This window comes from Macrobrachium rosenbergii, chromosome 30, assembly GCF_040412425.1.
Source record: "Macrobrachium rosenbergii isolate ZJJX-2024 chromosome 30, ASM4041242v1, whole genome shotgun sequence".
NCBI classification, from domain to species: domain Eukaryota; kingdom Metazoa; phylum Arthropoda; class Malacostraca; order Decapoda; family Palaemonidae; genus Macrobrachium; species Macrobrachium rosenbergii.
Genome location: NC_089770.1, coordinates 3,205,919 through 3,233,912, shown reverse-complemented (window position 1 = coordinate 3,233,912; position 27,994 = coordinate 3,205,919). Strand labels below are relative to the sequence as shown.

General features: G+C 35.3%; 1 protein-coding gene across 4 annotated transcripts; it reads right to left on the bottom strand.

The window, feature by feature from the left end:
• Positions 1 to 316: 316 nt before the first annotated feature.
• LOC136854932 (condensin-2 complex subunit G2-like) lies at positions 317 to 26,263 on the bottom strand. Of its 4 annotated transcripts, none has more exons than XM_067131468.1 (25): positions 26,106 to 26,263; positions 24,478 to 24,565; positions 23,282 to 23,596; positions 22,746 to 22,860; positions 22,278 to 22,438; positions 21,178 to 21,462; positions 20,592 to 20,774; positions 19,663 to 19,836; positions 19,281 to 19,412; positions 18,728 to 18,879; positions 17,710 to 17,833; positions 17,071 to 17,251; positions 16,792 to 16,929; positions 12,742 to 12,801; positions 8,775 to 8,980; positions 8,033 to 8,149; positions 7,391 to 7,519; positions 6,178 to 6,351; positions 5,470 to 5,693; positions 4,874 to 5,070; positions 4,343 to 4,524; positions 3,808 to 3,939; positions 2,715 to 2,858; positions 2,249 to 2,436; positions 317 to 1,377 (listed from the first exon to the last, which is right to left on the bottom strand). In XM_067131468.1, the coding sequence occupies exons 2-25, from the start codon at positions 24,550 to 24,552 to the stop codon at positions 1,314 to 1,316; spliced, it is 3,852 nt and encodes a 1,283-aa protein (XP_066987569.1). In that variant the 5' UTR covers positions 24,553 to 24,565; positions 26,106 to 26,263; the 3' UTR covers positions 317 to 1,313. The 4 variants fall into 4 exon arrangements, with proteins under 4 accessions (XP_066987569.1, XP_066987568.1, XP_066987571.1 ...); XM_067131467.1 differs by lacking the exon at positions 26,106 to 26,263 and adding an exon at positions 24,666 to 24,801; XM_067131470.1 differs by lacking the exon at positions 12,742 to 12,801.
• Between the last annotated feature and the right edge of the window lie 1,731 nt (positions 26,264 to 27,994).

The following is a 27,994-nucleotide window of genomic DNA, read 5'->3' as shown; positions in this document are numbered from 1 at the left end:
CACAGGTATAACTGAACGTTAGTGGAGGCCTTCAGGTTAGGCAGTATCTTTTTCCCACGTGCTTTCAGACGATGGTTTCTATTTCCACGGGCAAATAAATCTCAAAGCAATTTCTATTTTTTGAAAGCATACAAACCAGGACCTTTTGTTCCCAACTCTCCTTTGTCAGCCAGTAGTTAAAATTACCTTGCTATCAAGGTTCAACGAGATTCCACGCTCTGGTTTGTACACCTAAGAAAAGTACGAATTACTATTCTAACCATCTTGTGACAGTTGCTGTGAAGGTATTATATCCAAGGGTTAATGGAAAGTACTGTAACATAGGTGTTATCTGTATTCATAAAAAAATATATGCTGTACTTATCCATTTCTTATTGGCAATTGCAAAATTTTTTTACTAATGGCAGTTGTCAGTTTATGAGCAAATAGGAAATAATTCCTTACAGGAATAAGAAATGTGAACATCCATTATGAAATGTATACATTACCAACAAAAAATTTTTTCTTATAAACAGTAATCTTCTTATAAACAGTAATAATGATACAATGTCTATAAAATATATGAATCTAGGCTCTTTCCAACCAGCTGTATAATCTAGTTAACAACGTTTTAGCCCAAATGAACTACATTACCTGGTCAGTTTTATATGTCGTATATATCTGCAGAGATCTCTTGGTAAATTGCCGACAACCTAACATTTCATGTTAAATTTCCTGACTTATATTATGTCACACTTTTCCTTTTCATAAAAGGAAAAAAGAATTTGGTCAGACAAGACATAAAAGAATCTACAAAACAATCTAATATTTACAATGACTCTTGTTAGCTCTAGAATGAAATTAAGTGTTCTCTTGGAAATTTGAAAGTACTTGAAATAAAACAAAATAAAATGTACATTACTACACATATACATAAGACAAAAGCTGAAATAGAAAGTTAAGAAATTAAAATTAATTAATAAAAGGATGAAATTAATAAACGTGATACTTCTGGATCACTTTCGATGGGAATATGCTGAATTCCTTCATCTCTATCATAAAAACTTAAAAAAATAGTTCCATAAAGTAAATAACTGTACAAATATATATATTTACAAGTCCAATTTAGACAATGTTGTACATTCATAAGTTGAGTCTTTTTTTTTTTTTTTTTTTTTTTTTTTCAACACGAAGGGCACTTGCTAACCCCACTGAAATATCCCATGTAAAAACATTTAACAGTTCCTAACTGTAAAAAATATTTGTATTTACATTCGTACCCTCTAGTGGAAAATATAAAAATACAAAAATCCCAGACTACTGGTGATGAGACGCTAAACAATGCCCAGAGTGCTCTTCAAGTCATCGACCATTTCTCTCGCAGTCTTGGCGTATTCCCTGAAAACCAAATATAAGCATCAGTCAGGTTTCTGAAGATTACACTGAAATATAAAGTAATTTTAATGTATGAAATGACAGAAAAACATGAGTAGTCATTACATAATAGGATAGCTACTGATAACATGGGTATTCTTTACGTAATAGGATAGCTACTTTTGACATTTGATTATCAAGGCAACTACTGGAAAAACCTAAGTTCTATAACTTCCTAAGCAATTATGGCCATTTACCCAATATAATCATAGTGTTTTCATATACATCAAGCACATGAAAGTAATCTTCACACATCAACTGTTCCCCAGTGTCTTTGGACTTTTGTTTTCCCTTAGTCGTCAAAGCAATATCGAGATGATACAAACATATACCATACTTTTTAAAAGGAGACAAAACAGAGGACATAGTAGAAAACAGCTCCTGCATTGATGACTTGTGAACAATCTGAAGGTTATATAAAGCCACACACTGGGCACTGACAACGGACAGTAATATTGGGGACTTCCTGACACACACACACACACACAAATGATGTGGATAGATACTCCTGAATTCAGATGTCAACAGAGAGCTTGGGATGAATTTGCTCCTCTTTTATAAACATCTAAAAGAGGCAAAGATTCCATAACTGCATTAAGCATACCACCACTGACAGGATAATACTATTCATCCTATGCAAGTCACAACCATTATAAAAGGAGAATACTATTCATCCTATGCAAGTCACTACCATTATAAAAAACACAAGGATTTTAGGTTTAAAAGTATTTTCTGAGAACCTAACATGGCTTCCCTCTATGATCAAATACATGAGATTTTGTTGTCAGGAAATATTCCTTAATCATACACAGTTTCAGAAACAAACAACACTCACTCGTATATTGTTGAAGGAAGGGGCGTTTCAGTTTCCCCACAGGTGTCAATGGGCACTGGAAATAGGATGCTGGCCAAAAGGCTATCGATGGCTCCAACACTCTGCTTAATAGAATATCTTGACACTTTGCCACTATCTTGAGACAATACTTTCAACAACTGACTTATGGCAACTATCACTGTGATGTCCTGAAATGAAAGTCAAGCTATTAAGCCCCAGGGAAAACGAATCTGTGTTTGAAGTAATGTACCATTCTTATAAGTAAAATGAATAAAAGATCAACCAGAGAAATTCACAAACTTCAGAACTGATCACTGAAAAATTCTTGGTACAACCTGGTTAGAAATTTTATACATGGAAAAAAAAAAAATAAATAATAAATTTCAGCTTTGTCAAAGACATACCAATCTCAAGTAACAACTTTTTGTTATTAAAAGTACTAGCAGATCTGAAATCGATTCCTTACTATAGCTGAATCCTTAATAAAGCTGGTAAGAGCCTCCATAAGATAGGCAGAAAGCTTTAAGCTTGACTGGCAGACACCAACTAATATCCTCACACAGCTTCCCATGTCTTCAACGGTCTTGACTGCAGAATCAACTCCCTGCATCTGAAAAGAGCAGAACGATGAGCCTAAATCCATTTGAAGGTATAGATTTCCTTAAGAATCATGAGGCTAAATGTTATTAGAAAAATATTGACCTTCATTCACTTGTGACTTGTATAAAATATACTAAGTCAATTTTTCTTTTTAGTTGTGGCTATTTCTGACTACAGTCAAAATATGGGGGACCAGATTGAATTCCTCACATGAACAAACTGAACAGCTATGTGATCTGACATATATTAAAAAGTACAATAAGTTTTACATAGTAAACAATGTAGAACTCTCAAATACCCCAAGAAGAAGCAGAAGAGCTGCACGTGACTCAAGTGAATTTAATAATAAAATTATTTCCATGTGTAAATACTTACAATAATGTATTTTGATTGACCCATGGGTCCTAAATGAATAATCCACATGACCTAATCCATGCATACAGAGAATGCAGGTCAACACTAATTTGAATGTTCCAACAACTTCACCCTAGGGCGAATGAAGTTTTAAAAATAAATAATAAGGCCATACAGCAAAATTTTGTCAAAATCATCAATTTCAATTTATCCAGTTATCAAATTTATAGAGTACTGCAAAATTTAAATTCTGTTATTAAAGACAACCCCTTCAAGACAGCACTACGAGTCAGGTATTTGAGGACTAACTGTCTGATTAAACTAATAATATAACATTATAAATTCAAAAATGAATGATTAATATGTCAATCCCAACATCACAACCCATAAACCCCACCTCTTACTTATAGAATGTGTTAATAGGGATGAAAGTCACATCAGTAATACTCAAATTCACATCCCTATGTCCAACCGACTTAAAGATCACTAATCCTCATACTATTTAATTTTAAAAAACACTTGTAAGACCAAATAAAAAAATTTTTTTTTTATTCTTTACCAAATAACTTATAAAGAGGACTCACTCTGTACAGAAAACATCTCACCTTCTCTACTTTAGTGCAAAGACAGTCCAATATCATAGCAGTTAAGTGTTGGAAAACTTCATTCTGGATTGCTCTTGTCTGGCAGAGTGTAGCCAACACCATCCCCAAAGTCTTGCCTAATTTTTCAGCTTCCTGCAAGAGTCAAAATCTACATCAACAGATTTCTCTGGTTTCTGTGGCTTCATGAAGGCCTGTGTTTTCAAACTCAATGTGCTTTTCATATAACTTTGACTGCATAAATTTGCTTGTAAACTTGAAAAACTTATCAAGTAGCAAGTTGGACTGTTAAGCTACTGCAAAAAACTTCATGCCACTCAAACTCCATCAAGGATAACAGAAATCTTTTGTTGGGATTTAGCATAAGATGAGGAAAGAATTCAACACCATTTTCAGAAATGATGAGAAAAACTAAGGTGATGCCACCCAATCTATCAGGACATCTTTTTATGAATATCAATTCCACAAAGTTCCACTACAAACCAAAATTTCTTACCCAAACTGGAATTTTACATTAAAACGGAATCCATTCTTTTACCTTGGGTAATGCTCTGTCTTCACTTAAGTAGTCAGCAATAGACGTTATACAAGACTTGAGAAGATCGGTCGGCATTGTGACTCCTTCTGCTGCTTCGCCGTAAGGCTTTCCATATACTTTCATATATTGATATGCCTCCAATGTTACCAGCAAACTAACTTCCCAGAAGCATTCACAAGCATCTGAAAGACAAAAATTACAAAAGATCATGTACAAAGCTAAAGTCCCCACCTTCACAAATCTCAAATCTATTTAAAGGTACAGATTTCCTTAAGAATCATGAGGCTAAATGTTGTTAGAAAAATGCTGACCTTAATTTACATGTGACTTGTATAAAATATACTAAATCAATTTTTCTTTTTAGTTGTGGCTATTTCTTGATACTGTAATTCAGTTTAGTTTTTAATTTGTAGTTCAAAACAGGAAAATTTAAATTCCTCATGGTACTGTATATACAACATTATAACAAGTTCATACATCATGGTTATCTTTTGAGCCTGACCAGTACATACTAGAATAAGGGGAACCTACCAGATTTCAGGAGAATGTCTGTAAAACCAGAAACATTTAACACAAATTCGGAATCGGCAGCACCGATGATAATTAGGTTATTGCAAGTCTTGACAAGGAGGACAAGGGCTTCTGTTGAAATTCTACGAGCATCGTCGCCAGCTCGCAACTTCCTCTTCTCTCCTACTTCTTCGCTACTCAAGACAGGTAGCAAAACCCTGCAGAGAAAAAACTTACCGTTCAGATGATAGTTTTTACAAGGACCTTAAAAACTTATAATTACTAAAAAGATTGCCATTTAAGTATTTGAAAACACCTACAAATCTCTAAGCACTGTGATGTATCTTAAATATAAAGGGTCAGATAGCAATTAAAAACAGATCATGGCAACTCAACAGTATAGGGATGATACAGCACAATGGAGGAAAAGTAGAGAATAGTAGTAAATTTATGGTGATGAAAATGACTTACAGTTCGTAAGGCTCCACTTTTCAGTTGGCAGATCCAGCACAATACAAATTTAGATTTTATATTTGCTGCATATTCATTACAAATGTGCAGTTATCTACGGCACATATTCCTTTCTTAACCAATGCACAGGGCCGAGTCATGCTTACCTGGTTGCCCACTCTAGACTGTGATGAAGATGGTCAATGCTATTAAATCCAGCGTTCCCCTCTTCTTCCTCCTCTTCGCCTTCATTTACAGCTGGTTTTTCAGGAGCTGGGTTGTGCAACACGGCCACCAAACTCAAGTACTCAGACCAGGCTCCACACAGAAATTTATCGGTGCAGAGATCAGACAACGCTTCGCTGTGGTTGAGTCGCTCTTCCAAGAGGTCCTGAATTGACATGATGTAATTAGAATTGTGAACATTTAATGAACAATTTAAAATACAAGAGGGGTTCACTTTTCAACTGCTTGTCTTTGAAATATGCTTTGAAAACAAAAGCAGCTATACTTTACAGAAAAGGTGAAAGAATGTTGGGGTGCGTAACTTTCATGCAGTTAATTCTATATTACCTGAGGTAATTTAGCCTGATCAATACAGATGTAAGGAGTCTATATCAAGATGCAGAGCTACAGCATAACCTTTTCCTCCAATTTTTGTATACAATGAAATTTATGCTGGGATTTTAATCTTTCCTATTTGAATAACCACAATTTTCTGAGGCACCAAGTGGACCTACTGAGGAACCCCAAAAATAAATGATGAAATTTTTATCCGACCAGCCCCATAAGTTAAGAATATGAACTCAGTGGTCTGGTTGAAACACTTCATAAATACAATTACTTATAATTAAACATGACACACAATACATTACCCTTGAAACCTTCAGTGTTTCAGTTAAATCCTCCACAAGGGATCGGTTTTTACTCAAAGCAGCAAGTTTGTTGAGTGGATGTTGCAAGATGTGCCGAATGAGACGTAAGGCAAGAGATGGCTGGGCAGAATGAGTCTGATGAAAATGTACACCTCTGCGGCTCAAACGGCGTTCCTGAAGAAAAAAAAAAAATTAAATACTAACTTGGTCAAGATAATACAATTTTACTCTGCATCAGATGAAGTAATAATGAAAGTTTTCATCTTTCATTAAGAATATGTATTACTAAAAATTCATACATTACAACTACTAATTTCCAGCAGGGGTTTACTGGCTGATGCATGCCTTGTGGGGCAAATTTAAGAAGAGTGTAAATTATCTTTACAGTGTCCCTGTAGCCTCCAGCTGCACTGCTTTGGATTTTTTAAATATTTTCCACCCATTTTCTTTGATCGTTTTAAGGGAGGATTTACATTGTAATCAATACCGGTATGGAAAGTTTATCAAGATAAAGGTCTTGATAACATTACAATCTCTCCATACATAAAGGAAGCTAAACAAACAATGCATAGCTTTCTGGCATCAAAAAAGTAAGTTTGGAATCTACAAGTGTTGTTGATATTATCACTCAATACATAAGTGTTATTTATGAACAGTGAATTGTGAAGGGGAAAAATTCAAAATCTAACAATGAGAGCTGGGAGTTAAAAAGCCACCAAAACTGACGATCTCTCTCTACCTTTAAAGATTATGGCTAAGTTATGAAACAAATATCTAAATCCCACTTAATATAGTACAGCAAGTAGCATCTCTGTTACCAGTTACTATGATGGTCAATTTTTGCTAAGCTACCATTTCAGTAGTGATCTCAAATTAAATGTGAGTGTAAGTAGTCTAGTTTAGGCTAGAAATAATGTAGATATCTTGAAAATGTTAGTGGAAGCTATTCTATAGAAAATCTGACTTGTCAGATTTTTATACTTTACCAGAAGGCCAAATTCCATTTAGGAAAAACAAAAAGCTTTCCGAAGATTTAGGTTGGAGGACGTAGGGGGGGGGTCAATTTCATGAACTCCCTAAAGTATCTGATTAAGTTCATAGAGCTATGAGATATCAAACCTAGCAAAATAAAATACTTCAAAATAAAATACAGGTAAGAAGAATCAAATTTCAGCAGTCGTAAAACTGAAAAACCACAGTCAATAATATCTACCTTTGGACTGGTTACAGTTGCAGAGTGAAAGCCTTCCATAAGCCAATCCGTCGCCAATTCTAAGACATCATCGACTCTATTCCAGTTACAGAGGGCATTTATATATGTAACATATGAATCTTCATGATCCTGCAAAATAAATTTAGAATTAAGGAATTCAATTTGTTGTATCTCAAATCCATTCCCTTGTAAATTGTGACTTGTTCATATGTTAAATCAGACTACTTAACTCTGAAATTCTAATGATGTCACTTGCAGTACTGCAAATATCAATCTCAAGTTTCATATACAAAAGAAACTTTTATTTTGGAAAAATACATCAATCTTCCTCATCATGAACTGATTAATGTTTCACCATGAGTTGATTAAACTACAAAACCTATGTACAGAGTATTTTTATTTTAAATAAAACAGCTTGACAGGTTTCCCAATGGATATAAACATGGAGTTTTTCTCCTACATACGTACTAAGACACATCTACGATGATGCAAATAGTTTTGAAACAAAACAAATGATCGAAAACCATTTTTAAAGATACTAGTTTCATAATTTCCAAAAAATCATCACAGGAAACAGCAGAAACAATCAATGGGAACAAAAGATACAAACAGGACTGAAAGATGTTCTATGTAAAACTTTACCTGATCCTGTTGCAAGGAACGCAGTCGCGACAGGCAGTGTCCAACTAATGTGGGAACAAGGGTTTTTGGTAAAAAGCTTGCCAGGTACAATAACGTTTGAGACACATCCTTATTCTCCTGCAACAAAACACATGTTCATTACTTTTCTAACATTCAATGACAATTTTTATGATGTACTTTCAACCATTAACAATGTATCGAAATTATTAGTGGTACTGGTAAGGAGAAGTGGTAAAAACAATATTATTCATATTATTTAACTATTAATGCCAAGGGTGAAATCACTTTTATTAAAATTATCATCCGGGTATGCATCTGCATCCAACTACTGCTTCTTAGAAGCTGACTAACTTTGTACCCCAAAAAAATTTTATTTCCAGAAACCAAAATAGCTCAAGAGACCATGTACATAACATTCACTGTTATGTAATTTTTTTTCTTTGACTTTGAAAAAAAGGAACAGTTGCTAAAGATACAAGATAAACATAAAAAGGCATAAAATCACAACTTCCTCATTTGTAAAATTCATGAATTTTCTACAGCAGAGCAATACAGGGTCACAATATTTAAATCATGGCAATCTAGTCACTGTGCTTAACCACAGGTTTTTGTTTGGAGTGCAATAACTTTTAAAATGACAAAACAACTCTGTTTCCATGAAGGCTTCACCTAAGGGTTAGCTCAACCCTACATCTATTTCACTCAAGACTAAAACTAAACGGAGCTTTTTGTCTACACCCACCTTGAAAAATTTAAAGAAGATGGGCATATTCTTTGACACTTTCAACCTGAGCGCTTCCAAATACTTTGAGTTCTGGGACTGAGCCAATCTGTGAGCATTAGCCGACCACAGGATTACAATGGTGTCAAAGAGACCTCCTATGACTGTGGGATTGTCCAGAGGCGACGAATCCTCCTCGTTGTCGTTAGCATCTTTTGCACCAGAATCTATGGGGGATAATTTGCATTAGAATTTTCTTCCCTCATGCTAATTTTGATGCATTACCTACGGCAACATAAATTTTCATTGGTGAAATTCTATTCTTTCATTCAGATCATATACAGTATTACTTTTATTTCACTAATCATCATTACATTAAAGTGATTTTACAACTATGACACTTGGTGATAAATACAGCAATTACTGATTCATCTGGAAGCCAAATGAAGTCACTAACCACTTTGACAACCAACTAGATTTGAACCTATCTGTGCATACAAAATACAAGCAGTAACCAATTTGTGTCTTTCATATTATAATTTACTTTTAAGGGATGCAATTTTTTCACAAGTTTAAGAGGAGTAAATACACAAGTTTTAATGACAGCATACTATTTAGTGACTTTTCCAAATAATCATCAAAATGTATCATTTTCCATGTCCATACTAACATGTCTTGGTGACAAATAATGAGCAATAAATGGTAAATTAATTTTTAAAAATGAGGAAAAAATGCAAGAGAAAAATTTTGCATGCATACCTAGAAGAAAAAGTTCTTTTCAAGAATAAAGAAAAGAAAAAGTTATTTTCAATAATAAAGAAAGGTTAATGACAAAAAGCACTGAAAATTTTTTTTTACTGTAGGCAAGACTGAAGTCTCACATTAAGAGTAAATATTTTGAAAGATTATTCAGTGCATAATCAAAGAAACACAACAAACAATGGAAGAATTGATGTGGTTAACTGCAAATGAGAATGACGAGAAACTATGACATACTGGAGAGTCGTCCTCATTCTCAAATTGTGCACACTTTATAAACTTTAGCCCTTTTTCAACCACTTCATTATTTCTACAGCTACAATGACTCCTCCTCTCCAACTAAAAGTATCCATTAACCCTTTGCTACATCCAGGTAACTAGCCACTCCTCTCCCCACTATTATATTCAACAACCTACTCATCTGTTTGACAGGTACAGGCACCTTATTTACCACTTATCCTTGAGAGGTTTAATGAAACACACCTAATTGGAAAGGATGCTCATCTACCAATTACGAGCATTTTCCCAACCACAGGGTTTAAAACTCTTTACTAAAAGCTCCTCTGCCTTAAGACAACACTTGCATCCCAAGCTATAATTTTTCTTCCATCAATAAGCCCTTATGACTTGTAGAAAATAAACATGACTGATCAACAAGCAAAAGAGGAACTTTTTGTACACACTTTCTGCAATTCATCTAACCCAATACTGTACAATGGTTATTGAATAAACTATAATAGAAACATGGAATCAACTGGCATACAAGTAATACACATACCCAAAAACCAAGGTACCTAACATACAACAGTATTTAATGTTCACCCTGTTACATTTTAAAAGTTAAAAATCAGACATAAGTAAATCTATTTAAACATTCCAAAACAAATGTACAAGGCAACTTTGTACCAGTGAAAATAACAAATCCTGCCTTGCAAGGAACTACAGTGAGTTTGCATTTTGGATGAAATATCTTTCTATTCATGACTGTGCAGACATAAGCAAACAAGACTTGCAATTTATTTGGGGTAATCAGAGCCTTCAACAAAGCCCAGCACTGAATGATAATGAATTATTTCAAGCATATTTTAAATCCAAAAACAAAATATTTCAAGTTACTTTTCTCTTTTCCATCACATTTTAATTATACTTACATTTAAATATCCTAGCTTAGTAATGTTAAAGGCTCTGCACTATCCAACTAAACACCAGCACTATACACTTTTCCATGCAGCGAAGTCATAACACCCAATACAGTATAACCAAATACAGGCAGTCCCCGGTCAACGGCGATCCGGTTTTACGGCACTTGTTTAGCAACGAAAATCAGCAATTTTCGGCACTGAAAATCGCTGAGTTCCGCTTATCAGCACTGATAATTGAGTACTGGCGGCGATAACCGAAAATCGGCGCTGATAAGCCCCAAAAATCACCAATTTTCGGTTATCATCGCACCCTCAGAACGGAACCCAGCCGATGACCGGGGACTACCTGTAACCATATGAAAAATATTAACTTGTACAGCTAGCAGATGCAAAGAAGTCATCTCATGGATACATATCATCTAAGTGAAAAAGCAGTTTGTTTTACAGTAGGTTTTCATAAATATATTTTCCCATCTACAACGTAAACCATATTACAAACAGTTGTGGCATAACCAACCCTACCCCACAACTCCCCAAATGAACTACATTTAGAGAAAAGAGGTCTGTCTAAAGAGAACTTTTAAGTAGGACTCAGGTAATTGACTGCCATCTGCCAAATTAAAACATTAGTGTGAGAGCACATGAACTTGAAATACCTCACAAAAGTTCAGTTGCCAGTTCCCATTGAAGATAAATTTGTTGGGTCACACAAGTTCAAAATGAATCTTATACATTCATATAACTGCTCATATATGAAAACTGCAGCATAATTTACGGACGAAATTCTCTTAAACGATAATGTTTAAAAATATACAGTAACATGAACCATTTTTGCAAGGCATTCAAGAGAAATATTATTTTAAATAACAGGGTTCTTGAAGGATAAAAATAACTCGTATGACAGGTCAAAGCAATCAACAGCATGCTACATAGAACAGAGTTTTCATTGCAAAGTATTACATGCAACATATTTGAAGATGATGAGAATAACAGGCAAAAAACGAGCCCAATTAATTCACTTGAACTTATAATTCTACTGTACCCGTAACTAACTAACACAAAAGCATTTGCAGATATTCTTTACAACTTGTAAATCCTTCCTTTTGGACTAAGCAAAAGTTCTGATGCCCAAGCAATCCCACTGTACGATAATGATGAAACACAAACTGACTTTTCAAATACACTTATACAGCAATCTCATCATTAAAAATTTAGATAACATCATACCTTCTTCGAGTTGCCCAAGTTTATGCAAAACATAGTAACATAAAAAGCAGCTAAAATAAAGTTAAAATTAAATTAATTTTTATGTATCTATAATCTTCAAGCAACGAACCTATAGAAATATTTATTGTTTTCTGAACTCCCCATACAAATAACACACTATTATTACATTTACGATATAGATCTACATTAAGTAGAACCTTGTTAATTCTGCCTGATATCTTCACTATTTTACAATGCAACAAGTACGTTCATCAGGATAACTCAAGCATAGGTCTGTCGTTTTTTTTACTTACAAATAGCAAACACTATTTTCTTACATTGCCACCAATACACACACACACACACAAAATCTCAATTAGGATCGAATATTCAAGTCAATTCACTTTACAAATACGTGCGTATGTGAGAGTCTACAAAAATAATGTTAACCAACATAAAATAGTATGTACCTAAATAAAATATCTGGTAACATCTGTAATCTTGAAACAACAAATGTGAATGCATTTACAAACTGTACTGTGTTACTGAATGAGGCAAGCTATTGACATAAAATGTAGTACAGCACTACAACACTATAAAATAGTCAGGTGGTTGTATTTTGGGCATTTTTGCAGGCCAAATTACAAACTGGCCACGTCAGGCTACCCTAAGGTGGGGGTCAATCATAAATTTTTTCCATCCTTACATAACTACAAGACAAGCTATACCTCATTTACTTGATTTCAGAACTTCAATCAACTTCATCATTTTGATCTACAATTTTTAGTGTTGCTCAAAAATATTCTGGAAAAAAAAAAAAGTTTTACAGAAATTCATATTTTACAGAAATTCATATTAACAAGACACCGAGTCATACTAACCTTTTCGGTATACACTACTATCTTGTTGGGAAGTGGCAAGCAAGGTCCTCCGTCCCGGAGCTGCAACATACTCGTGTTAGTACGCTCAAGCTACTGCTTTGGAGATGAATATTATATCAGGGTATACCTAAGCCATTTCCCATGCACTTCACTAGAAAGCAATATGGCATGATGAGCTCGACAACCGTAATGAACCAGTGAAGCGAAAGCAGAACTTAATGTGCTGGGGAACGTTGAGGATGGGAGCAAGACTGGACGAGCTGACTGAAAATCCACCACTACAGAAGCTTAGCAGCTTAAGCCCCACACACAAAGTTATACCAAATTCACAGCTTCCCTTGACAATCATTAATACAAGCGCCATGTGCATGATAAAGAGTATAATAGTGCTCTCGTACCAAGTAATGTCCTTTTCATTCCAGAGGGGTCACATAACGCCAAGTAAGTTACTGCATCTCATGGGATGGAAACCAGAAATTGATCAGTAACCACAGTACCTGCTTGACTTGCCTTCAAGAGTGATATAAATCATGATAATTTTTAAGAGTATCTTGTGCCATGATTCTGAATGGGAATAGAAACCTAGGCACTAACAAAAATGTGCTATACACTTCATGAAAGCTGCGATAAGCTTTTTGAGGTAAAACCATACCGCACTAAAAATAAAATTCTAGCAATACTCATGATCAGAAGATAGGCCAAAACTTCTGGATAATAAATATAACAGAACTTTAGCTATCACTCCAAGACACGCTATTGTTGAACAGTAAGTACAAACTCCATACTCACAATCCCAACATGTTGGTAAAATGTTCATAAACAATAAGCAGCATGAACTCACATGAAAATTATTGCATATAAATGAAAAGGAAGAATTTATTCCCATAGATATAAAAATGGAGAAAATGTTACACAGAAATGGGATACAACTTTTATATGTAGTTATTCAGCTCCTATTAACATGCATTATACAACAAAAAATTAAATGGTACTTAAAAAAATATTGCTCACTGCAGTAATATCCTCAATTGTGGCTTACAAACTTTTTCTCCTAAGAATGGCATAATTATTCTCATAGAAAATCTGGGAGACCTACTTTTCCGACAGGCTGTTTTATAAACTGCTAAAAAGCTCAATTGACACAGTAAACACAGAATATATTGCAGAGGTTATCTTCTGACATACAATAAGCTTATACCACATGATGTCTTGTACTAAACAAAAAGCAGTGCACTCCATATTAAAAACATGAACTGCATGGTGTCCTACTCATTTTCATATATTTTCTTACCTACTCTACTCTTGCAAGTTAAATAATAATTTACTATGATAATCATATACTGAACTATTAGGAAAAAATTTTCAAAGAAATGATTTTAGCAAAATACCGCTTCTCTTTGTAATCCATAACATTCCCCTTTTTCTTTACTTTCTTATTTTTTCTTTTAAACATAAGACATCCCTTACAGTGATGGACCTTATGCAACCAATTCAACGATCTTTGAAACACTGTATTAAACTCCCAGCTGCATTGCTTTCTACCCTTTATTTGGTCTATCTATTCCAAATTAATTGCTTCTTTACCTTTGGTATGAGCTCATGATTCTAAAAATGACTCACTGGTCTTGTTAAACTTTATCATTACTTTAAATTAGTTTAATACAACCACCAATAAACATTCCGAGGGCTCGCCTGAAGGACTTGGTTTTAGGATGTTGGTTGTGAGCAATAGCTCAGGCATTCCTGACTTTTAAAATGTCATCTGGAGAGGGTTTTCATCAGTGTGGAACATAGGCATCAAATCTCAAATTCTACCACATTCCCCCTCCCAAAAAATCAGACTAACGTCATTGAAAATCAGTGTGTATGGGAAAACTACTGTTTCCCTGTGATTAATTGTGCACCAAATTAACTGAGAATTGAATACAAAACCAGGTACAGTTACCAAGTAAGAGGAAAGCAAATCTACAGCCTGACTTGCTAGTTAGAAAAAGCAAAGCAATAGTTATCTATAGTGAATTTCAATTTTATCCACATTACAGTAATGACTTTGCAATACCTGCAGACCCACACAACAGTGAGCAAGTAATGGGCACTTTAAATAATGGGTTTGTAACTGAATTATTTTCACGTGACGAGAAAAGCCGTTTCATACACTGAAAATGGTTGTTTTTAAGAAGGGATGTAATTGGTTCCTGAGGTTTTCAGGATCATATTCACCCAGCCAGTGATTGTAGTACTGTCAAGTGAGTTTAAATGTCACTGGCCTGTCCAATGCATATCAGATATATGATCATATTCAGAGTGATTGTAAAAGTGAGTTTAAATGTCACTGGCCTGTCCAACGCATATCAGATATATAAGAGTAAAAAGTTTAAAACTATTTATTATTATTTCAATAGCACTAAATGATTTCTAAAACACCGATCTGATATGTACGTTTGCAGTTAATGTTTTCAATCAAAGAAAAGGAGTACAACACTGCAAAAGTTGAAGAAAAGAATTATAACTCTACTAAAAATTTGTAATTATCCTCATAAAACCTGTTGATAAGGAAATATGAAATAATGCTGCCAGTCCCACTATGTTAACATGCATTTTGAAGAAACTGTGACTGTATTTTCATCCAGATCCCAAAAAGGAAAGATAGTTTTACCAAGAACATGCCTATACTTTGGTTCAATGGCGTTGCTTCTGCATACTCCATCATGCAATAGTTTGTCAGATTTTCTTCCATTCCCTAAAGATTATACTGCATTCTATACATTCTGAGGTTGCCTCACATAGGATTTTCAAACTCAAACACTTAAAAGAGGGGTTCCTCCTGTTGCTGCTAACTATGGGTCCTAAAGTAATATAAAAATGACAATGTCCTAATAAATATCTATACATCAAATCAATGAGACCACAATGTGACCTTACACAGAAAAGAAGATGAAGAGCTATGACAAAAATAACAACCACAACAAACATACAACCAAATCAAGCATTGGACAAAATCTGAAATTAAGGCTCCTGCTAGTGGAGGGGTCAGTCAACCAAGAGAATAATGAGAAACTTCTTTCCTTTGGTGAATGTGTAAACTCTCAACAAATCAGCACACCAAGCATCATCAGATACATAAAATAAGTAAAAAATGCGCTGAAGTTTCTTCGGCGCAACTGAGCTTCTCTGTACAGTGCATGATGCTGTATGAAACTGTTAGCCATGGCCCATGAAACTCTCAGCCAGCCATGGTGGCCTGTGTTATTGTGGTGCCAGATGCACGATCATGGTAACTTTAACCTTCAATAAAATAAAAACTACTGAGGCTAGAGGACTGCAATTTGGTATGTTTGATGATTGGGGGGTGGATGATCAACATACCATTTTGCAACCCTCTAGCCTCAGTAGTTTTTAAGATCTGAGGGCGGACAGAAAAAGTGGGACAGAAAAGACAAACTGCCGTCTCAATAGTTTTCTTTAACAGAAAACTATAAAGGACTGTATGTCGTACAGACTCACCAGGGAATGAACTGTGAGAATCTTTCCACTAATATCACAGTTAATGAGAATAAATGTGGTTACTGTTAAATGCAAATATTACATTTGGGCATGAATAACTAAATCTACTTATGCATGGCCTGGTGTGTCTAGGTAAGGTACAATGCACATATCTTACTATTTTTATAAATGTGTATCCTTGTTTTTATTTTAACAGATTAATAAATTAATAAATTGCTTTGCTGAAAAATGTTATATCATTCTTTTTTCTGTCCCTGCATTTTTGTCTAAGAAATTTTGCCTTGATTAATAGGGCTTCCCACATTTAACTCATGCATTTAGCACCTCCTAAATTATTTGTCATATACAATCCAAAGCAGGGTTACAAGGTACCAAATGATGAACAAGTGTATTCCTACCAAGCCACTTCATACAAGTTAACCATTGCCTAAAACCACATCTATAAAGTTTGCATGAAGAGTTGGACTCAGTAGCATCAGCTCTGCCTCTGAGTTTTGATAAAAATAATAGCATAATGATAACGGAAATACCAGAATAAAAACTTACTTTTATTTTCCTTGTTTTCATTTTGTACTCTTGATCCTTTTTTACCCTTGGCATTTCTGCCAGAACTACTTCCTTTTCGTCCAGACTGTCTGCTTGAGGCCGGTTGATCTGCATTCGAATTTCCACACTCCTCGCGATCTAAATACAGTGTGGACAATCTATATGAAAAGAGGAAAATATGTAATCTATCCATAAAAACTTCATACAATTGAGAGAATAAGAATTTACTTTGAACAACTTCCAGTCACAGCTGAAGATATACACTGTGCCTCAACATACCTTCATTTAATCTGGCATGTTGCAACTCCTGAGAATGTATGTAGTTTCTGACGCAAAGACAAATCAACAGTATGAAGTCCACAGTGCTTTGGAGGTCCAATGTGCGAGAAGCATATTGGTAGAATCTTCTCGCTGCCGCTCGGTTTTCTTTTAAAAGTACCAGGCATCTTTGAAGAAGCTCCTGAACAAAAATGGAAACATAAAAATAAATGAAAGGGGCCCATTTCCAAAATGTTTTATCATTTTGTCTGATAAACCTATGAAAACTCAAAGGCATCTGTATATGTAAAATGTACAAAACCCAAAATAATTTTGTTTTATAAAACCAAACTTATTCTAATTCCAGACATAATTCCCTTACATCCACATCAAATATTGTTCCTAAGCCTTGGGGACCTGAAGCTATAAAATGTTCAACTGATATCACTGGGAGGAAGGTTTGTTTTTGATGAAAGAACAAAAATGACTTAAATTTGTACTCTTTCACAACAAACCTATTATACTATTCATGAAGACACTATACAGTAAGGGGTCGATTACTCAAATAATCTGCAACAATGTGTTTCCATTTTTACATTATGATAATTGACATTTATTTCTAAATAAACAATAAAAAAATATGACAAAAGAGACACTTACATGGTCTGCCATTTGTGTTGGATGGAAAGAATTGAGGAGAAGCTGTGTCAGAAGTTTACAGACAGCTGGAACATCATCCTCTAAACCATGAAGAAGGTGGTTTATTGGTACGATTGTCCAGTACCTGTTGAAAATTAAAGTTCTTTGAAAACAAAAGAAAAATAAAAAAAATTTGCATGGAGAATTACTAAAATTCATTTTTGCAAATACATCGTGGTGCTACTTACGAGGAATGTCAATACTGTACCTGATAAATCAACCTAATAAATGTTAAATGTTTATAAACCCATAATCGACAAAACAATAAAGGCTAATGCATGATGAAGCCATTACTAAATTAAATCCCATGTTTCCATAACGAACATGGGTACATAATCTGTATGTTTGGATTTTATGCACCATCCAGGGAGAAAGAGTATGGATGGGTCACCATTTTCAGTCTGTGAAGATTTATTGGAGACAATTTGAATGCTGTAGTACAGACTTTAAGTCTTCATGAGGTGCACCTAGTTTTCAGGGCTGAGTTAATTGCAAATCTTTACATTTGTTTCCCATGCGTTATAGACAAACACATAAAAAAGTTGATTTCTTATCTAGTTTCTTTTGCACTGGTTGTTCATAAAGTTAATTAGATTTATTTTTCATTCAGCCCTTTTCATTCAATGGAACAACTCAATAAGCTCTGGAAAGTACTTATATTTATTTGACCCACTTTCCAGTTCTAATGAGTTAAATCCATGTATTACAATATGTCAATTTTTCACGGTTACATTTCTAAAAAGAAAATCTCAAAATACAAAATATTATACTTCTGCATACATTTACATACATGGGGAAAAAACATTCCACTTTGTTATTCATGAATGTGCTCACATTTCAACTAAAGGAGGTACAGCATTTACAGATACATATAAAGAAATAATTTTGACTTATAAAACATGAATACCCCAATATGATTTGGACTGATAGTAGTTCAACAACAAAAACTAGAGAAATGATTGTGACTACAAATACCTACTTGATGATCTTCAATAATTTCACTTTCAACAGAAGGTGAACAAACGCTACTCGAACACTGACGCTGATATCATCAAATGAATCTGAGATACGGGGAAGAACTTCCTTCATAAATGGGACGGCATCATTGTTGTCCAGTATAAGAGTCAGTCCCTGTAAAATATAAAGGATATAATTGCCGACACTACAGCAATGCAACAGGCAGGAATATTTAAGTTGTCTTGAATTTCTCTTCACCAGAGTTGCTGGTATTACTCATTCAAATCCGGTTCCGTAAAAGTGTGATGTTTTAAAAGTACATTTCAAATAAAATTTTGAAAGTACATTGAAAACATTGTACTGTAGGAACTTGCATCACCTCAGTTTACTCGGACAGTAAGCAATTCCTCTTAACTATAAAATCGATATATACCATGAGCTAAGTTTAAAAACTCACCAACCTCCTCTTATTTATTTACTGATTTTTTTGGCATCTTGCTTACCTCTTCAGACTACAAGGATTACTTGTAAACTCAAAAATGCTGTAATACAAAGGCTACAAAACTGATACCTACCTTGACCACCTGAATTCTGACTTCTGCGGAGGAACTATCACGCAGCAGTTCAGTGAGAAACTTTTGGAAGATTGTCTTAATGACCTGGGATGGAATCACAAGCCAGTAATTCTTGAGGATCTCACAGGTGCCCTGCGACATAGAGATGAGTTACGATTTGTGGAAGTTTCGATTTTTTACACTTTCCCAAATCATCCTTCCAAAACACGAACTATTATAATGTATCAGGTAATGATAAAATGACTACCGTACTTAGTTTCTATTGAAATATGAGACACGAAAGCCTTTTGTATCCCAAGAAGCAAGCGTACTTCCAACACACAAAAGCACCACCACGAACCAGCCGTTAAAAAAATAGAGATAAAACCACAAAACCACTTACTTTGATGGCTGTAATGCGCACCAGGTGGCAAGGATCGGTCAGCAAGGAGATAATTGTCTGGTACTGTCTTTCTGAGAGTTCTTGTCTCTCCTCTAAAGTGCAAGTGCTGTCAGAGAGTGGGAATGCGTCGCAGAGTAACCCAGTGGCATTCATTCTGACATATCCGTTTGCAACCTGCAAAACGATGAATCGGTTCATCAAATGTCCTAATTTTAACTAGGTAGGAACATACATCAAATTCCCTAATGGCAAACCATGACAAATCTGCAATGCTTGGACTTATCAATTTAAAATGAGCATAGCTGTGCTAATTCTTTGAATAAATTCATGGAAAATATGGCACTGAGAATAGATATCAATGGTCTTAAAATGTGCAGACTAAAAACTAATTAAAAGGAAACTACAAGAATGTTCAATATCAGAAATGAATGATTCACTGAAGATGATTTGACGCTACATATAAAACATGAAAAGGAATATTCAACTGTTTACTTTTCAAGAGACGTCAATAGATTATTGACAACTGTATAGCACAATGAAATGCCTGTCATATATCATGGCGATAAATAAAATTCACAAGGAATATAAATTGTTTCTTGGTGAATAAACTATGTGCTCTAAATAAAGCCTGAAATTAATAATTTACATTTTTTTAAATATTCCAGAATCACTTATCTGATAAAAATCAAAATGAAATAGTCTCATTGACTAACTACATAATTAATTAATGCTGGCAACAGAATAGCTGAAATTAAGCAAGTCTGCTGGTGTAAGTCAGCAAAAGAAAAGTTTTTGGAAATAAAAATGTGGAAACTATAAAGAACTGAATAAAATACAGCCATATACATGAGCCAAATAGGAAATTATCACATGTCAAAATAGCTATATATTTGGGTTCTAAGATAAAAAAACAAAAGCATTTTGTTTACCTTCAGGGACCGCCAGAGGAAAGGGTTATACAGTTTAAGAATCATCCTCTGGACCAAATGGTGCTGCTTGTTACGATGAATCTGATGGAGAAGGTGATGAAGATTAGTAGACAGCTTCCCGGCTAAGGGATCCACGTGAACTCCTGCGTACATGAGGTCCTGGATGCAAGACTCTTCAATCATCTGAAAATAAACTTTCTTGCATTAAAGGGGACGTGACATCTAAAAATACAGTACAGTAACACCTCAACTTCATGGATGCTTCTGGGGTCCATCAAATAAAGATCCTATATTGAAACCTACGCCTGAATATTATCTAAAATACCTTACAGCTAATGGCAATTTCATACAGTTCTTAAGCTAAACTAACGTGTACTTTACACTTACATCAGTTTAAATGATTTATTTAGAAGTGGATCACATCTGAAATGGTAGCAAAGCAGGAAATAATCTTAATGTAGCTGATAAGTACATAAATCCATTACGTTGGAGTATCACTCACCGACAAAGAACATAACATGCAGAGAAAACAAAATATACACTCCAGCTACAAAACTAATTTTGCACTCTAGCTCCATAATCTCACCTGCTGCACATCTCCAGTGCTCTTCTTCCAAGCCCGGAAGTAAATTTCCCCGTACTTTGCGCTCTGATCTCTGGTGCACTCGGGAAGCACCGCTTTGATGCTGCGGTGCAGGCGCATTACGAGCATCTGCCTCGTGAAGAGCTCGCAGAGCCACCGGCACCCTTCCTCGACGCTGATGAAACGGGGGCTGGCAACACAAGCAGCAAGCAGGTCCACCAGGGACTCGTCGAACTCCACTACGTCAAGAGCTCCTCGAACACTGCAGACGGCTATGACATTTTTCCTCTGTGTAATAATTTGGAAATTCATTTACTACGACATTCTTTCTCTGTGTAATAGTTCGCAAAATTATTTATCACCCAGTGAAAGTAAAAATTTTTTTTAAAAACATTAAAATTGTTCCAAACATGATTTTTTTCTCTTATGCTTTCTTTCACTGCATCTCAGGTGAGTAAGACATTACTAGACTGAATGATACTGTTACTGAAATGAAATAGCGGCAACACTAATGGAATTCAAAGCGTACAAGATGGGGAATCCCATCCCAACCCCAAAACCTGCTGATTCATTGTGCACCAAATGAAAATCCCTACTGCATCTAGAATAATACTCATTATTCATAAAAACATTAAAAATAGTTTAAATGTTTTACAAAGTTAATCACAGCAATAAGCAGGACATCAAACATCCATGTGACAATGGTATATCTTTATACAATGCACATCAACAGAGAGAGAGAGAGAGAGAGAGAGAGAAAATATTACCTTTTTTATTTACTTTCATTCAACTCACTAACTACTGTTTGTCTGCTCACCTGATAATGAGTAAAAATGATAATGAAATACAAAATGAAATTCCAATTTCCTACAGAAACTATTTTCTAGTTTTCATTCCTACTTTAGAATAGAATACAGAGTTTAGGCCAAAGGCCAAGCACTGGGACCCACGAGTCATTCTACGATAATCTTCTGCGACAACGGAAAACGTGTTCGCGGCCACTGTAAGCTTATAACCCGACCATCTCCAAAATTCAGATTAAGGTATTTCATACTTATTCAACAGAAAGAACAACAGATTCCGTAATGAATGACAGCACTAACCCTTCCTGATTTTCCTATGGCCATCTGGATCAAAATGGGAAGTACATTGGAGATGAGGCAGTCCCTTTCATCGAGTTCTCGATGCCACCACGTTTCACACAGTGTCACAATTTCCTCCTGTAGCCGTCCCTCTAAAACGCTCACCATTCCGTGTAACAGAACTGGAAAAACAGACAAAATAAATATCCAAGCTCAATCGTGCAATGCCATCATCATATAATGGCTAAACAGGCGACAAAAGCACCATTATATGCTTTTTCAAAGATATTCCAAAGTGGAAAAATCCTGTGAAGGAAAGCGGTATAGACCAAATTATTCTGTTTGTGAAGACTATTACTGTATGTTGTAAATATTCTGCCACAGGAAAATCTTCATTGCATATATACATAGAAAGAGAGAGAGAGAACAGATTACAAAATGGATGACATTACAAAATATTTCAAAATACAAACAAATGTTTCTACTTACCAGCAAGTTCTAAAAGTTTCTCTGGTATAAAAGTGCCAAATCCTTTGATAGTGCTGATATGTAAAGTTGCAAACTGTACAACTCCCAACAAGATACTCTCATTGTAGAGCTCTCCCTAAGAATAGGATAAAATTGTATTAAGAGAACAATACTCGATTAGCAACATTCTCATCTACTCATTACCTAATAATAATAAACACAAGAAATAATTTGAAAATCTCATCCTGTATAAATACAAACACTTTACTTAACTTACACATTATTATCCACCATGAAGCAGGGTTAGCCAGGGACTGAGTCATCAATAAGCAAGAGCCTCTCAAGTTAAATTCAGGCAAATGCAGAATCAATTAATCACAGGGAACAAGAGGAAAAAGGTAGTTAATCCCAAAACAAGAGGTTATTATTAATGGAATATGGAAATTTTACTTCTTTAATGTCCACACACAGTGAATGAAGAGGGAACCTCTATGACACGTAACGTCAATAGTTGAAGGTAGAACAAAGTTCTTTAAATGAGGATATACTATAATTACCTCATTGGGCTGAACACCTTGCTCTCCACTATGCCCAGACGGCTGCTCCGTGTTACCAGTTTGATCTTTAATGCCTTCACTCTCCACAACCTCCATCTGGTTTAGTTCTTCCTGAACCTGTGTAGGTTCCTTTGACTGACGGCTTTCTGAAGGTTCTTTTGCGAAATTATTTACTTCTTCATTTTCACCACCACCTACGAGTTTATTCAACTGGTCGGTGGCCCACGAATGAAGTTCAGTCCAAACTTTGTCTAACTGGCTTTGACTCAGCTCAGTCAAGACTTCTCCTAAATCAACCATACTGCGTTTATCATTCTGGAGGGGAAAAAAAATAAGACAAATGTCAGGATGTTTAGATAATACTGTGGTAAGTCTTACTTTCTGAGGCTTTGAAAAACTGTGGCGTAAAAGGGTAAACTGTTTAAATTTTGCTTTATCCTGCACTTCTCCCATTAGCAAATCTATCTAAAACATACTTCGTCAGAAATTTAAAATCATACATGCATTAATCTACGGTATATCCAATATCTTAATGCCTAATCTCCATATACCCCATTGGAAATTAAAGGTACATCACTGTACATCTGTTCAAGGTATATTATGCCATTTTGTTTCTTAACACAAATTAATATTTATTTTGAAAATGTACAAGCAAACAAACAGTGAGAATTCTAATACTTGCTCTGTGAGTACAACCTACAAGCACTTTAAAACTCAATCATAAAACTAGAAAATAGCATAAAAGATACCCAAGAAATTTCAAGTTAAATATAAAACCAATTCTATACAATGGAGCCAAGTATAATGCACTAAAATACACTCTAATGACAGTAATGACAAGGACTTTTAAAATTCCCATAAGAATTCAAACATTCCCATGAAGCAACATTGTATAGTGCAGTATCTATAGAGGGCATTCAGCTTGTATAGGATAGATTTCCCAGACCTCCGACAGCCTGAGGGCATAACCATTCTGGTGTTACTGAATACATACACCAAAAACAAAACAATACAGGCAAACACAATACTTCTTTTAAATTTTAAGATAAAAACAAACTACAATCCCAATAATTTTAAAACACTAAATTAAAAGGAAACAAAACTTCAACAGGTAGAACTGCTTTATATGACATATCTTTGGGGTCACAAACTGTAAACAACTGTAATACATAATAAAAAAAATGAAAAACACTCACATGCTGACTAAGAAGATCCAAGAAGGCAGAGTGATTGCCCTCATCGATTGCTGTGAGTAGTAGTTGTTTTGCCATCCTTGGGGCATTCCTGTACACACACGCGCACACAAAAAAATGGATTAATATTGTAAATGATCTGATTTCAATAAAATCACAAACAATAAAAACCTAAATGCATGGACCGTTACCTGTCTCCTGTCATCGCTCTTTCGAAACTTCATCTACCACTGCCGTTAATTCTTCCATTTGACAATGATAAGCTCTGCATAGGCCTGTGTCAGAGCATTTTATCGACATAGTAAATTCATCACTCATGGCAGCAGCTCAATGACAACCACGTATCCCATTTCATTTATTTATCGTAGAGGTCTCAGCTATATCATTCATCTTTACATTTTGAATGGAACTTTAATGAGTCTGATGATTTACAATGTTGCCATGAAGAAGCTGGAAGGACCATCAGAAAGCCACCCACCCCACCCTCCCAAAAAAAATGCAGGACATTAGTCAAAATGTGCAAAAATCAACTACCTCTGCTCATATAGCCTAACTTTTTCTGTGTAAATAGGTTTGGAAGATGGAAAACAAACTAAATCAATGAAGCAAAACAAAGTACACTCATATCTTACTGATTTCCGTTTTATATAAAATTTGAGCCCTATACTCTCCTTTTAGGCTACATACAAGACTTTCTAGTGCCTAAAGGCTTTGCCAAAGGAAGGCCCCAAGCCTTAGCCTCAGCAAGGTCTGTATGGTGCTTTTGTGTACGCCTATGCTCATTCTGTCTTCGCTAAAGTCTGAAAAAGGTCTGAATTAGTTCAGGAGTTTAAGTTGAGTCTGCTTGGTGAAACTGAAGACTACTACCGCAGCCTGGTTCCCGCCAGTCAGCGACCATCATATTTACTGCCTTCTGCTTGTGTTTTTGTTTATGTTTATGCCTTTTGATTGTGTTAACAATATTTAAAGTCTTTTTTAATTTTTTTTGACAATTACGGTCTTTTATCCATGCTTTTACGTTCATCCCCGAGGGGCTGGTATTGAACGCAATGTCCACTTCGCACTTAAACTGGTAGTTATCGAACCACCAGGGAACGACAGTAATCCTCAGTTTTACAATATGCTTAAGGAGTTGGGAGAGTAGCAGTAACCTCTAGGGTCCCAATTAACGCCGCCCCTTCTTTGCTGCGGCTTAGGGCTAGTCGACGCCACAGGCCTACCCTGGGTCATGATGTATCCTTTAGATTAATTGGACAGTTTAGAACTTACTTTCCGATATTATAAACGTTTTAGCCTGCAGTAGGCCTCCTTTTTGTCAACGTATTCTTACCCTAAGCTGAGTCGACTCGCCTAGGGTATCGGGCACAGCGTAAGCCTTGGGTATGTCGAGCGTATACCGTAAGGCTAGTGTAGAACGTCATATATTCAGCCTAATATATATAAAAAAGCCTTTGTAATTACACAGAAAGGACCTAAGGAAAGTCTAGAGTAATATAAACGACCTGTCAGCCATGAAAGTCGAAGTCTAAATTCGGCGAGTCGAGTCTAACCTCCATCGGAGTCGAACCGTCTACAGAGAAAAAGTCTACTATTTAACGGTACCTCCGATCGACAACGACCTCAAGACTTACAAACCACATCTGCGAAGTCTCGGGTTTATTCAGACGCCGCTGTGGCAGTCACAGAACGCCTCCCTCGCCTGTCAAAACTTCGGACACAAACAACAACAAAACTTTGTTCCTGCGGAACTTTTTGAAATCCAACTTCAAGTTGGCGCAACGTTTTTAGCGAACACCAAAGGCGCATAACCCTGATGATAATCATCTTAAACCCCTCTTTTACTCGTATTTTCTTTTAATTATGACTAAAATTCGCATTATAATAAATAATATAAGTATAAACAGGTCTCATTATTGAAATTTAAGCTTAAATCGTCTATCAGGCAGGAACTTCCGACGGATTCATTTGCACTGTAGACTGTATGCTGGCTTGAAATCGGCTGGGTATCAACTTGTTTACTCCATATTTTAAAAGTAAACAATAGACGGCCGTAATGATATAATAAAGCTTTGTCTATAAACAGCCGTATCATTAAAAAGATTCAAAGTCTTTATATAAGTCTGACGTCTCGTTAAGAACTAACGAAAACGACCGGACTTTTAAACTGAAGTTAATGCGTTTCAAGGAATGCGTTTGGATTATGACGTCACGACGAAGGACCAACTGGACTGTGCTAAACAAAGCTGGCAGGAGAAATTGAAATTTGCATTGCCAAACCTGGGGAATATGTTTAAAGCATCGCATTTATATGTAGAGCTATTAGTAAAAGGGTAGAAATAGGAATGAAAGCCTGAATAGGACTCACGACTCTCATGCGTGGTCATTATGTGTTATATAACACTTCTTTTTTGCGTCTCACTCCCACCGCCAAAACTCAAACAATACGCTACTCGTATACGCTGCGCTTCCGCAAGTAATGTATAATTGTTTGTATGTATGCACGTATACTAGTAAAACATACATTTTGTAGGGATTAATTTGGTTTTGATGCATGGGGATTCATTCATTGGTGGATTCAAATATTTTGTCAGCCGGTTCTATCACCAAAAGCATCAAATATGTTCCACTCAGGTTCAAACGTTAATCTTGGATTCTAGCAAATAAAATCATCAATTACAACGATTTCCCAAATAAAATGTTTATATAATTGTTAAGCATCATTATAGTGATACTGAAGAGTGTCTATATTACTAGACCATATAGGTAATGAACTTAATATCATATAACGATATATTTATGTACCAGTAGACACATATTTGAATGTTGTGCTTTTTTTCAATCATCATTATTCTTATACATCATATGTATATTGCTGTTTATAGATTTTATGATTATGTGTATTCTTCGGAAGATGAAAATGAAAACACTTTACTATAGAGTTTACTGTATTGGCATAAATACTGCTATTCTATAAAAGAAAAATAATAATAAACCAAATCTTTATAAGAGAAACAAATAATATACCAAATCTTTACTGGAATCTTTTAACATAAATTCTGTGATATTTTACTTTAAGTATTTCTAAACAGCGACTTGATTGTCACCATTGTCTTTATCTTTTTTTTTTCTTTACCCTATTGTCATCAGAACAGTGGTGTCTTATCTAAGCCACGTCTTGACCGAAGCAGTGGCATTCCATGATCTAAACGGAAGGCCAATCAGAATAATTATCATAAGATGAGCTACATTTTCAACTGTAAGACGACTCCTTTTATCTGAATATATAATATTCAATTCTGAAAACCCCCTTTCTGCCTCAGCAGAACCGACAGCAATAGCACTGATAATATTTTTAGCTTTCTGTATACTTTGAGGAACCTCGGCCTTTGCAGGTGCTAGAATTTTGCAAGACATTTTCCACGTAGTCCCGAAAATCATTGATACTGGTGTCATGATGAAAAACTTGACTAAACTCCGTCAGTTTTTCTTCAGCAGCTCTCCAGGGTATACAACTTCTTCC

Bases quoted from the DNA above. Each gene is read 5' to 3' on its own strand.
- LOC136854932 (XM_067131467.1), bottom strand. The intron at 19,837-20,591 runs GTAAACAAAATG...ATCGTTTTGCAG, and splicing joins TCCTCTGGCGGTCCCTGAAG to GTTGCAAACGGATATGTCAG. The intron at 6,352-7,390 runs GTAGATATTATT...TTTTTTCTTCAG, and splicing joins CAACTGTAACCAGTCCAAAG to GAACGCCGTTTGAGCCGCAG.